The sequence below is a fragment of the Perognathus longimembris genome, chromosome 3, assembly GCF_023159225.1.
Source record: "Perognathus longimembris pacificus isolate PPM17 chromosome 3, ASM2315922v1, whole genome shotgun sequence".
NCBI lineage: Eukaryota > Metazoa > Chordata > Mammalia > Rodentia > Heteromyidae > Perognathus > Perognathus longimembris.
In genome coordinates, this window is record NC_063163.1 from 74228238 (window position 1) to 74239702 (window position 11465).

The 11465-nt window shown below is 50.5% G+C and overlaps 2 protein-coding genes across 3 annotated transcripts; both read right to left on the minus strand.

The window, feature by feature from the left end:
- Positions 1-3429: 3429 nt before the first annotated feature.
- On the minus strand, positions 3430-8750 carry Rnaseh2a (ribonuclease H2 subunit A). 2 transcript variants are annotated; one of them, XM_048342420.1, is made up of 8 exons: positions 8529-8750; positions 8091-8162; positions 7828-7954; positions 7640-7727; positions 5201-5338; positions 5010-5097; positions 3964-4087; positions 3430-3849 (listed from the first exon to the last, which is right to left on the minus strand). In XM_048342420.1, exons 1-8 carry the CDS (start codon positions 8653-8655, stop codon positions 3711-3713), a joined length of 903 nt encoding a protein of 300 aa, XP_048198377.1. In that variant the 5' UTR covers positions 8656-8750; the 3' UTR covers positions 3430-3710. The 2 variants fall into 2 exon arrangements, with proteins under 2 accessions (XP_048198377.1, XP_048198378.1); XM_048342421.1 differs by lacking the exon at positions 5201-5338.
- A 113-nt stretch (positions 8751-8863) lies between these two features.
- Positions 8864-11410, minus strand: Thsd8 (thrombospondin type 1 domain containing 8). Its single transcript, XM_048342423.1, has 3 exons — positions 11150-11410; positions 10001-10209; positions 8864-8956 (listed from the first exon to the last, which is right to left on the minus strand). Exons 1-2 carry the CDS (start codon positions 11394-11396, stop codon positions 10016-10018), a joined length of 441 nt encoding a protein of 146 aa, XP_048198380.1. The 5' UTR covers positions 11397-11410; the 3' UTR covers positions 8864-8956; positions 10001-10015.
- Positions 11411-11465: the final 55 nt, after the last annotated feature.

Consider the following 11465-nt stretch of genomic DNA (forward strand, 5'->3'; position numbering starts at 1 on the left):
CGATCCTCTCAGTGGAACCCTGAAAAGGACCTCTGTCCATGTGATCTGAGAAATTAACCAACTACCACATATCACGCACCCCCAATAAAGTCACCAACCAGAGTCCACGAGGTAGCTACTTTCTAGGGGTCATGATGGGGAAGAACTGTCAGGGGTCTGTCTTCCAATAGTCAGATCCCAGAGTCAACAACTAACATACCCAAGAGTGTGAATGAATGATGGATGGCCCTCATCCGATACCTAGGTGTCAGGAGATGTGAGCAGAGTCAGAAGAGGGGTCCACAGGGCAGGTGTCTCTGTCACGGGCCTGCCAAGAACGCCCTAACTTGTGTTGCAGAATCCAACCCGTGGCCATCTTTTCTGTGGAAGCAGACCCAATATTTCATATAAGGTGCCATTTTCCTTCTCTCCCAATATCCTCCCAAAGGCTGGACTCTGGCTCAGAATTTCAGTTGTGGACACTATGTGTGTGCCAGACAGTAGAGAGGCTTGAAGTCAGGGGCTGGGGTCTTGCTTTAGCTTTTTCTCTCAAGGCTGGCACCCTACCACTTGAGCCACAGCTCAAGCCCTTGCAGCTTTTCACTGGCTAATTGGAGATATGTCTCATAGAATTTCCTGTGCTGGCTGGGTTTGAACTTGGATCCTCAGATCTCAGCCATCTGAGTAGGGAGGATTATAGGAGTGCCACTGACTGCTAGCTTTGACCATCATTTGTGTATGTGCATGCTGGTCCTAGGGCATGAACTCAGGGACTGGCCACTGTCCTTAAGCTTTTGTGCTCAAAGCTAGTGCTCTAGGGGTTAGGAATATGGCCTAGTGGTAGAGTGCTTGCCTCTTGTACATGAAGCCCTGGGTTCAATTCCTCAGCACAACATATATAGAAAAAGCTGGAAGTGGTGCTGTGGCTCAAGTGGTATGGTGCTAGCCTTGAGCAAAAAGAAGCCAGGGACAGTGCTCAGGCACTGCGTTCAACCCCAGGACTGGCAAAATAAATAAATAAAAAGCTAGTGCTCTACTGCTTGAGTCCCAGCTCCATTTCCAGGCTTTTGTTTTCTTGTTCGTTTGGTTTTGGTTTTGTTGCCAGTCCTGAGGCTTTAACTCAGGGCCTGAGCACTGTCCCTGGCTTCTTTTTGCTCAAGGCTAGCACTCTACCACTTGAGCCATAGAGCCACTTCCAGCTTTATCTATATACATGTGGTGCTGAGGAACAGAACCCAGGGCTTCATGTAAAGATGAGCACTTTACCACTAGGCCATATTCCCAGCCCTGGTTTTTGTTTTCTTAATCATTATTATAAAGGTGATTTACAGAGAGGTCACAGTTACATAAGTCAGGTAAAGAGTACGTTTCTTTTTGGACAATGTTACCCCTTCCCTGGGACTCTTATTTTTCCCTCCCATCCCCACCCACAAGTTGTATAGCACAAGTTGTATAGTTCATTTTCAACAGTGTCTAGTGAGTACCGCTGCTGCATTTGTCTCTCCACACTTCCAACTTTTTGGTGGTTAAGTGGAGCTGAGTCTCATGGACTTTGCTGCCCTGGCTGGCTTTAAACCTCCATCCTCAGTCTCAGCCTCCTGAGTAGCTAGGATTACAGGTGAGCCACCAGCATCTGGCTGAACATTACTTGCCCCACAACTGACAATAAATAAAGCAAGGTCCCTTTAGGTTCTGCTCAACAGGACAAATACTCTGTGGATGTCCCTGCTCAGGGGAGGGGACAGACCTGGAACTGGATAGAATACCATTAAGGACCTGTACTATGACTATGGAAGTAACAAGCAGGCTTCCTGCCACTTCCTGCCTCCTATTGCTTAAGGCCAACTCTATTGCAGCCAAAACAGTTATAAGCTTCAGGAATGGCTCCAATGTTACAAACCTAGGTACCTTTTTCGTGCTACACACTGCAACAAAAGACCTCATTATAGAGAGACTGACAACATGATTCCAGGCTGGGAAGGAAGTCAAAATGTAGCCAAAAATAACCAATAACTACTCAAAAAGAAAAAAAAGCAATTGTTAGGAGTTGAACTAATTAACTGAAGTTGTTACAGTATGTATCACCACTGTGTAACAAACAGCTCCAAACCTAGCTATATTATGTTGATTGGGCTCAAGTTTAAATTTTTTTTTTTCTGCTGGTACTGGAGCTTGAACTCAGACTTGCACTCACTGTACTTTTCTGCTCAAGGCTGGCATTCTACCATTTCAGCCACAGTTCCTCTACCAGCTTTTTTATGATTGGCTTCAAAATGCAATCCTAAGATCCCAGCCGACAGGAAGGAGGCAGTGGTGGCTGGTCTGCGGCTGAGAAACGCAGTGGCAGGGTCTGCTGAAATAGCCCAGTGCACAGGGCCTGTTCCAGGCGCTTGGGTGTCCAGTCAGCATAGCAGTGTTCTGAGGGCCAATTGGAAGTGGTCTCCCCTTTGCCCACCTTCCCTTTAAGTCACATATGTTCACCTCTGCACACCTGTAACCCCAGGTGTGTGGAAGGTTGAGACAGGAGGGTTTCCCCCACCTAGACGTTCAAGACCAGCCATGCCAACATAGTGAGATGCTGGTTTTTTTTTTTTTTTTTTGTCTTTTCTTTAATGGCACTGGGGATTGAACCTAGGAAATTGCACTTGCTAGGCAAGCACTTTGCCACTGAGCTACACATCCCAGCCCGAGATCCTGTCTTTAAGAAAAACATAAAAAGTGCTGGGAATGTGGCTTAGTGATAGAGTGCATGCATGCATGAAGCCCCTGGGTTCGATTCCTCAGTACCACATAAATAGAAAAGGCCAGAACTGGTGCTGTGGGTCAAGTGGCAGAGTGCTAGCCTTGAGGAAAAAGTTCAGGGACAGAGCTCAGGCCCTGAGTTCAAGCCCCAGGACTAGCAAAGAACAGGAAAGAAAAAGCCAGGCACTGGTGGCTCACACCTCTAAGCCTAGCTACTCAGAAGGCTGAGATCTGAAGATTCTGGTTCAAAGCCAGCTCAAGCAGGAAAGTCTGTGAGACTCTTATCTCCAATCAACTGCCAGAAAATTGGAAGTGGTATTGTGGTTCAAGGTGGTAGAGTGCTAGCCTTGAGCACAAAAACTCAGGGACAGTGCCAAGACCCTGAATTCAAACCACATAACCGACAAAAAAAAAAAAAAAGGATACACACACACACACACACACACACACACATATCTGGAAGATGGTGGCATACACGTTAATCCTAGCTACTCAGGGGGCTGAGATCTGAGGACCTCAGTTCAAAGCCAGCCCAGGCAGGAAAGTCCAGGAGACTCTTATCTTCAATGAACCACCAGAAACCAGAAGTGGTGCTGTGACTCAAAGTGGTAGAGTGCTAAACTTGAGTGAAAAAGCTCAGAGAGAATGCCCAGACCCTACAACTGACAAAAACAAGAGGAAACAAAACCACAAAACCCATCAAGCTAATCTATTTTTTAATTTAATTGATTCTGCAATGCTGAGGATGGGTACTAAGGCCTCAAATAAGGTATATGGGTTATACCACTAAGCCCACCTCTGCCACTGTGCCACACCCATTAGCCTGAGCCAAACCCCCAGTCCAAACAATACACATGCTAGATTCCAATTCAGCACATGGGCTGCCTCTGCAGTAACAGACAACTCTACTGGCTTCTCCACAAACACCTTTAATCACAGCCAACAGCCTTTTTTTTTTTTTTTTTTTTTTTTTTATTCAGGGCTGGCTCCTAGAGGGTGGTGGCTGCTTCCAGGCCCCGTTCCTGGAAGTACCGGTGGGACCCATGGGGGCGATTTCGGGGTTCCTCCTGCAGGAAATAGGACGTGATCTTTCCAGGTCCTTTCTGAGCCTCGGCTTCTGAGTCCTCCCTGTGAAAGGAAGGAGCGACAGTGGCTGTCCTGCAGGGCAGTGGCTCCTGCAGGGCTGGGCTGAGTCCCCCCTTCCTTTCCTCCCTCCGTCCCCCTGGCAATCGAGACACTCACCATATCACCCCCTCGGCCTCCTTCTCCAGGATGGCCTGGGCCGTGCGCCAGCTGAACCGGACAAACTGAGGGAAGCCAAACACGGGCTCTATGTGCTTCCTCAACCAGGCTTTTGTCTTGGGGTCTGGAGGCAGGGGAAAGGGGAGAGTGGGAGCACAGTGCCAGCTCCAAACCTTCAGGTATCAGCCAAGCTTCCTGACACTCAACATCTGCTTTGGGCCCTTTGCACAAACGGTCTTCCTTCCCATTCTGTACCTGGACAAATGCTATGCACCATGCAATTTGGGGAGACATCTCCCTGACCCCCCAAGGACAGCACACACAAAACCAGCCACCCAACCACAGGCCCCTCCAGGAAGGACAGAAAAGCCAGAAGATTCCTTAAATCCTGCTGTTGGCTCTTCACTGTATTTTTCTATTGTTTTCTTTTTTTTGACAGAAGGGTATGTGTACCCAAGGCTGGCCTTCATCTCTCAGTTCTCCCGCGTCAGTCTCCCTACCCATGCCAGGTTACAAGTGTGGGCACCAAGCCTGATGTCACTTCTTTTTGTGTGTTTGTGTGTGTGCAGTTCTGAGAATGGAATCTCAAGTACCCTAGACCAGTGCCACCTTACCAGAGAGCCACGCCCCCACCGGAGCCACACCCCTAGCCCCATCTTTACACACACACACACACACACACACACACACAGAGGCACCTTCGGTCTTGACTCCTCACTGCGACAAAGGAGTTAGGAGGCACTAGAGGAGGGGGGTAGGCAGGAATCCAGGTGTCACACACAAGCCACCAGGCCACCATCTGGAGGTACTCTGCCGGGGACATGGCTCCTGCTGCCATGCAACAGGGTGGCCATAGCAATTTTAAAAAACTCACAAGCCAAGGGTGGTGGTGCATGCCTATAATCCCAGCCCTTGGGAGGCTGAGGCAGGAGGATCTTGACTTCAAGGCTAGCCTAGGCTACATAGCCAGACCCAGTCAGACACAAAACCTCAGTAGTCTGGCATAGCCACGTTACTGCCACTAAGCCTGACAGCAATCCACTCACCATTGGGGTAGCCTGAGCCATAGTCAGTGTCCAAGTCTTTCAATTGTTCTAGAAACTTCCAGTTCTTCACAGCCTGGTCTCGAGCCACCTGCAGGCAGGACAGGAAGTTGGATGCTCCCATGGCCATGGGGGCTTGGCTGGTCCCTGCCAAGGAGGATGCTGGGAGCTTGCCATGGTCAGCAGGGTCAGACCTTGGCACAGATGCTTGCCGCACTGACAACTGGGTAGAGGGCATCGGCCTTAGCCTTGACCGTCACTTCAATCCCAGGGAAGCGTTGCTGCAGCCGCGCCTGGTATGTTTCTGGCATCCCCACAGTGTCGACGAAGACCTGCCGTGGTGACAGGATTCACTCAACAAACAGCTGGAGGTACAACCACACAAAAGGACCCAGCCTCTGAGTCTCTGCACCTGCTATTCCCATTGCCCACAATACCCTTCCTTCTCTTCCTTCCTCCTTTTCCATTTTTGGCATGTGTGTGTGCTAGACTAGGGCTTAAAAATTCAAGGTTTTGGAGCTAAGCACTCTATTATTTGAGCCACAGATCCAGTTCTAGCTTTTTACTGGTTAATTGGAGTTAAAGAGCCTCAGACTTATCTGCCTGGGCTGGCTTTGAACCACAACACTCAGATATCAGCCTCGTAAGTAGCTAGGATTACATGGGTGCCTGGCTATCTATTTAAAAAAAAAAAAAGCATAACCTCAAAATGGTTGAAGTGTTCTTTTTTGCTGTTATATTTATTATAGTTTTATTAGCACATTACATTAATGTAAATATATATGTACGTGTGTGTGTGTGTGTGTGTGTGTGTTTACAGCACTGACAGTGTAAAGGCCTTATGGCAGAGCCATCAGATGAGGCAGTTAAAGTAGGGAGGCCCCAGTATGGAAGTGATGTCCTAGAGCTGACAGGGGTTAAGTGCAGCATCACCCCTTTCAGCAATCACATTTATTTTTGCAGGAACAGCTGACCACCTGACTGCCCCTCCCCACTTCCCTCAGCTTAAGACCTTGAATCCCAATGCAGGACTCTTCATCTGCTCCAGCAGCTCTGCACTCCAGGCCTGGGTTTCTGCCACTCCCTGCTCCATTCCCATTTTAATTCTCCATCCAGTTCTCTCAAACCACCTGTTCCTTGCCTCTGAGGGAGCTGATGCCATGTCGATTTCCCTCATCACTTAATTTCCTCCTCCCCACACAGACTGTGAATTTTCCTGATTTCATTTGCACTATGATTATAAAATTAAATGTCAAGATTTACATTTCTCCAAGCCTGTCTGTTGCCCAGGGAGCAGAGTGAAGGGGAGGGGCTGGAAGTGGAAGTTTCCAGGATGAGAAACAGGGTGGGTTGGGCTAGAACAGAGACTTTTGGAAGATGGACAGATGTGGGATTTGTTTTGGATCTTTAAGGCCTTCTGGACTTTTAGGGATAGGCATATGCAAGTCCCAAGGACATGGTACACACGTGGAATCCAGCTCTGGGAAGACTGAGGCTCTTATGACCAATTAAAAAAAAAAAGGAGCCAGGTGCTATTCAGGAGGCTGAGATCTGAGGATCATGGTTCAAAGCCAGCATGGTAGGGAAAGTCCATGAGACTCTGAACTCACTAAAAAACCAGAAGTAGTTCTGTGGCTCAAAGTTGTAGAGCACTAGCCTTGAGCTGAAGAACTCAGGGAAAGTGTCCAGGCTCAGAGTTCAAGACCAACCCAGAAAAAAAAAAGGAAAGAAAGGGAAAAAAAAGCCTGGCACTGGTGACTCATACCTGTAATTCTAGCTACTCAGAAGGCTGAGATCTGAGGATTCTGGTTCAAAGCTAGCCCAAGCAGGAAAGTCTGTGAGACTTATCTCCAATTAACTGCCAGAAATTTGGAAGTGGTGCTGTGACTCAAGTGGTAGAGCACTAGCTTGAGCTGAAGAGCTCCGGGACAGTGCCCAGGAACAGAGTTCAAGCCCCAGGACCATGACACACAGACACACACCAAACACACACGCACGTACGCACACACACACACACACACACACACAAAGGGTCTGGGAATGTGACTTAGTGATAGAGTGCTTGCCTAGCATGCATGAAGACCTGGGTTTGATTCCTTAGTACCACGTAAACAGAAAAAGCTGAAAGTGGCACTGTGGCTCAAGTGGAAGAGTAAAAAAGCTCTGAGACTGTGCCCATGTCCTGAGTTCAAGCTCCAGGACTGGCTAAAAAAAAACCAAAAACAGGGCTGGGGATATGGCCTAGTGGCAAGAGTGCTTGCCTCCTATACATGAAGCCCGGGGTTCAATTCCCCAGCACCACATATACAGAAAATAGCCAGAAGTGGCGCTGTGGCTCAAGTGGCAGAGTGCTAGCCTTGAGCAAAAGAAGCCAGGGACAGTGTTCAGGCCCTGAGTCCAAGCCCCAGGACTGGCAAATAAATGCACCCAGGCTGATTTCAAGCCCCAGGACCAGCACTAAAAAACTATCTTGAAGCCTTCCCTCAAAGGCTGGCTTTGAATCAAGATTGTCAGATCTCAGTCTCCTGAGTAGCTAGGACTACAGGCGTGAGCACAAGTAATTGACAGTTATGTTTCTTGTGCTCCCTCCCTTCCTTCATTTTTCAGGTGATCAAATCAAATAGTCAACTCACCTGTGTAACACTCACACCCTGGTCCACAGCATACTGGATCAGCCCAGCAGCGGTATCATGGGAAAGAGAGTTCAGGTTGTATTTAACCCTACAACGATGAACAGTGTTTAGTGAATCCCACTCGAGCCACAGAGCCCATGGTGTCTGCCCGTTCCCTCCCCAGTCCCTTTCTGGGTCGACCCCCTCACCGTCCAAGCATGCTGGTAGAGATGAGGTTTGGAGACAGCACATCCAGAGCCCAGCCCACAAAGTCCCTGTCCTCCTCCATTTTGGCAAAGAGCCTTTCCCGCTCATTCTCCGACAGGGTCTTTGAGTCTGAGAAGAGGGTTGGAGAAAAAAAAAGGGGGGGAGGGGTAGATGGTTCTCTCAGCTTTCTCTTTCCCTCAAGTTCTCATTTTCCCTCCTGTACCTACCCAAGAACTCCATCCCCAGGTGTATACGCAGAGCTCACCTGCGACCTTCAGGGCCTCCAGATCTGCCAGGCGGGACAGGGGGCAATAGCAGATGGCATACACCATGGGGCCTGGGGAGGAAATGGGTGTCGGATTTCCAAGAAGCAGGGAAAGAAAGGGAGGTGCTACCAGCGAACCCCCGAAACCCGCCTCCCCTGTGGTATTGCAACCACTTTGTTTCTTTTTGGCCAGTCCTGGGGCTTGAACTCAGGGCCTAAGCTCTGTCCCGGTGCCTCTCTGTGTTCAAGGCTAGCACTCTACCACTGGAGCCACAGCGCCACTTACGGCTTTTCCTGCTTATGTGGTGCTGAGGAATCCGAATGCTAGGCAAGCACTCTACAGCTAAGCCACATTCCCAACCCATGACCACTTTTTTCGATGCCATCACGACTCGTGGTCCCGCGCCCCCTTCGCCCGTCCAGACCATTGAGGCGCACCCAGCACCGGGCCCCGGCCCGCTTCGTCGACACCCAGGACGCAGGGTTCCTGTCGGCACACGGTGGGCACGGCCGAATTCAGGCGACAGCGGCCCGTATTGTCCCGCTCCAACTCTCGGAGATCCATGCCGCCTCGGCCGCCGCCACCAGCAGCGGGATCGAAGAAACCTGCAGACGCAAACCCCAGCGCGCGTTTTCCGCGGGTCCGGAAACAAGGCTGGATTCGGACCAATCAGCGCGCTGGACACGCCCCCAACGCGCTCGTTGGCGCCGGCGCTTAGGTATCTGATGTCGACTTCTCTGCCGTGCAGCCTGCTGGGAGTTGTAGTTCTTGAGGGCGACTGCTGTGGGTGTGGTTTGCAGACTGGGGAGGGCGGGGTCGTCTTGAAAGCCCCGCCCCTCAGCCTCTGGGGCTATGTCTCCTGAGGCTGGTTAGGAGAGGGGGAAATAAAGGGGAAATTGAGATGAAGCCCACTTTTGTTGTTGTTGGTTGCTTTTTTTTTTGGTCAGTTGTAGGTAGGGCTTGAACTCTGGGCCTGGGCGCTGTTCCTTAGCTCTTCAGCTCAAGGCTAGTGCTCTACCACTTGAGCCACAGTGTCACTTCTCCACTTATTTATTTTTTGCCAGTCCTGCGGCTTGAACCCAGGGCCTGAGCACTGTCGCTGGCTTCTTTTTACCCAAGGCTAGCACTCTGCCTACTTGAGCCACAGTGCCACTTCCGGCTATATATATATATATGTGGTGCTGAGGAATCAAACCCAGGGCTTCATGCGAGCACTTTATCACTAGGAGCATATTCCCAACCCCGAAGTCCACTTTTTTCGGGGCTTAGAAGGTCGAATATCACTGCACTCAGAACAGTCTCCTGTCTGTCATTCAGGCATGTACTCCCTAGCTCCTTGAATCCGCAGTTTCCACTGGCACACTGCCCCACCCCCAACTTCCTTCCTCTCTTCCTCCCTGTTCCCTTGATCTCTGCTACTTTCTCTTAGTCAGGGAAAGTCTCCCTTCCTTACCCCTTCGGAGATCTGGGTCCTCATCCACCAGGCAGGCTCATTTCACTCAACTTTAAAGTCCCCTCCTCCATCCCCATTCCCCAACCCTCCTCTTGCTACCACTTCCCAAGACCCTTTTGGAGACTTCTATTCCCTGGGCTTCACAGGGGGCTCCTGTCCTATCCATGCTTTCCTTCCCTCCTCAAGGTCTCAGTTCTTCCATCTCCTTTTGCCCAATCTCCAGATGCCTTCCCTCCCCTCCGCCTTTCTTGCTTTCTCCCTAGATATCAGAAGGGCTCCAGCGTGCTGACTCAGCTTCCCTCCCCCCCACCAACCTGAAGCTTCATTCAGGTTTATCACCCTAGTTCTCCCTGCTCCCAACTTGTCTTTCAGCCTGGCCCCACAGCCTTTCCTATCTCCTGGCCCATCCCAGGCGCTCCCTCCGCCCCCTAGCCTAATCAGTATTTGGTCACTCACTCGGGCCTAGGGCCTCTAGTTGCAATCCGTCGGTTTGCAAGACGAACAATCCTGCAGCTGGCAGGGAATCACTTGGACCAGGTCCTCGGGATCCATGAACACAGGGTTGGGTGCTTTGCCTATGACCTCCCGGTCTCGCTTCTGTAGGCCCAGATCGCAGAAACAGCGCCACTTTCCCCACGGGCTCAGGATAGACTCCTTCTCCACTTCTAGAGATGAAGACCCCAGAGGGCAGAGATGAAGACCCCAGAAAAGAACATACCTCCATCCCCTTCTCCAGGAAAGGACCAAGATAATGACATTGACAAATAGCAGAGCATAATTGCCATCTACTCTTTCTAAAACTCCCCGATGGGGAAAAGTGAGAACCTTGACAATGCATGTTAGCTCTCCAAGTTCACACATCTGTTGTGCCACCCAGAGAGACTGCCATCTGACACCTCTAGTCTATGCCAGCCTGCCCAGTTGGAAGTATGGCCTTCCTTAGCATATGCCACCCTTTAAGTTGACTCTTGTCTTCAAGGGCTTACCCAGCTGGCATAGTACCACCTGACCAGCACAGCTGACAGGTAAGAAATTAAATGACTTAATTGGTATAATGAAGACACCTAGAGCCCCTGGCGTTTTGCTAACAAAACAAAAATAATAATTATGATTATTTTTAAGTAGCTATAATTTTTTTACTTCTTCCAGAAGTGAGGGTTAGAGTCCAGGACCTCACACCTAAATCTTTGCTTTGGGGCTTTTGCTTGTCTTTCTGGCTGGTCTTCTTCAGCCACGCCTTTTCTGACTTTTCAAGGTTAGCCACTCCATTCTTGGCCTCTTACTCTAACTAGAACCTAATTCCCCCAGGCCCCCTTAGTAGTTTATGGGGTTCCTACTTCCTTGTTTATTGCCTTCTCATGACCCCAGACCCTTTTCACCGCTTGCAGGCATCTGGGTTCCGAGTAACCGAGAGAAAACAATTTAAGAGATCAGGAACCCGCCCCAGAGGACGCTGCCAGTGCGAAGAAGACGACCGACCGAATTGAGAACGGAAGGGAGGGGGAGGCTGTTTGTAGACAAATTGGCCAACCAAGTTAAGAGGCTTAGGGGTACCTCTGAATATAATCACCGCCCCGCCCCCCGCCCCCCATCGCCTGCATTTACCCTTTTGTTGTTGCAGCCCTAGCAGCTCCCAGGTGTCTCCCGTCCCCTGCTGGCCAAAGTACTGGTAGTCAGTGGGAACTTGGGCCGAGGACACCAGCGTTAGAATCATCAGAGATGGCAGCCACAGCGCCGGCTGGGTCCGGGCCATGCCGGGTTCCAACCGCCCCCAGTACGCTCGGGGACCCAGCCAACGAGCAGAGTCCGCGGTGCCTCCGCAGCACCCACCACCCCCACGAGGAAGGTCCATTCATTAGTCCGCGGCCGGAGCACTGTGGCTCAGTGCGCAGGCGCAGGAACGCAGCCGCGCCACTGCTTC

What these genes read in the sequence shown, in the direction of transcription:
- Rnaseh2a (XM_048342420.1), bottom strand. Translation starts at nt 8,655, where the DNA reads ATGGATCTCCGAGAGTTGGAGCGGGACAATACGGGCCGCTGTCGCCTG. An exon ending in AGGGTGTGAGTGTTACACAG is followed by an intron (nt 5,339 to 7,639) that starts GTGAGTTGACTA and finishes TCACCACGGCAG; the next exon opens with GTCTTCGTCGACACTGTGGG. An exon ending in CGGCAAGCATCTGTGCCAAG is followed by an intron (nt 5,098 to 5,200) that starts GTCTGACCCTGC and finishes TCCTGCCTGCAG; the next exon opens with GTGGCTCGAGACCAGGCTGT.
- Thsd8 (XM_048342423.1), bottom strand. Translation starts at nt 11,396, where the DNA reads ATGGACCTTCCTCGTGGGGGTGGTGGGTGCTGCGGAGGCACCGCGGAC. An exon ending in AGGGCTGCAACAACAAAAGG is followed by an intron (nt 10,210 to 11,149) that starts GTAAATGCAGGC and finishes CTTCATCTCTAG; the next exon opens with AAGTGGAGAAGGAGTCTATC.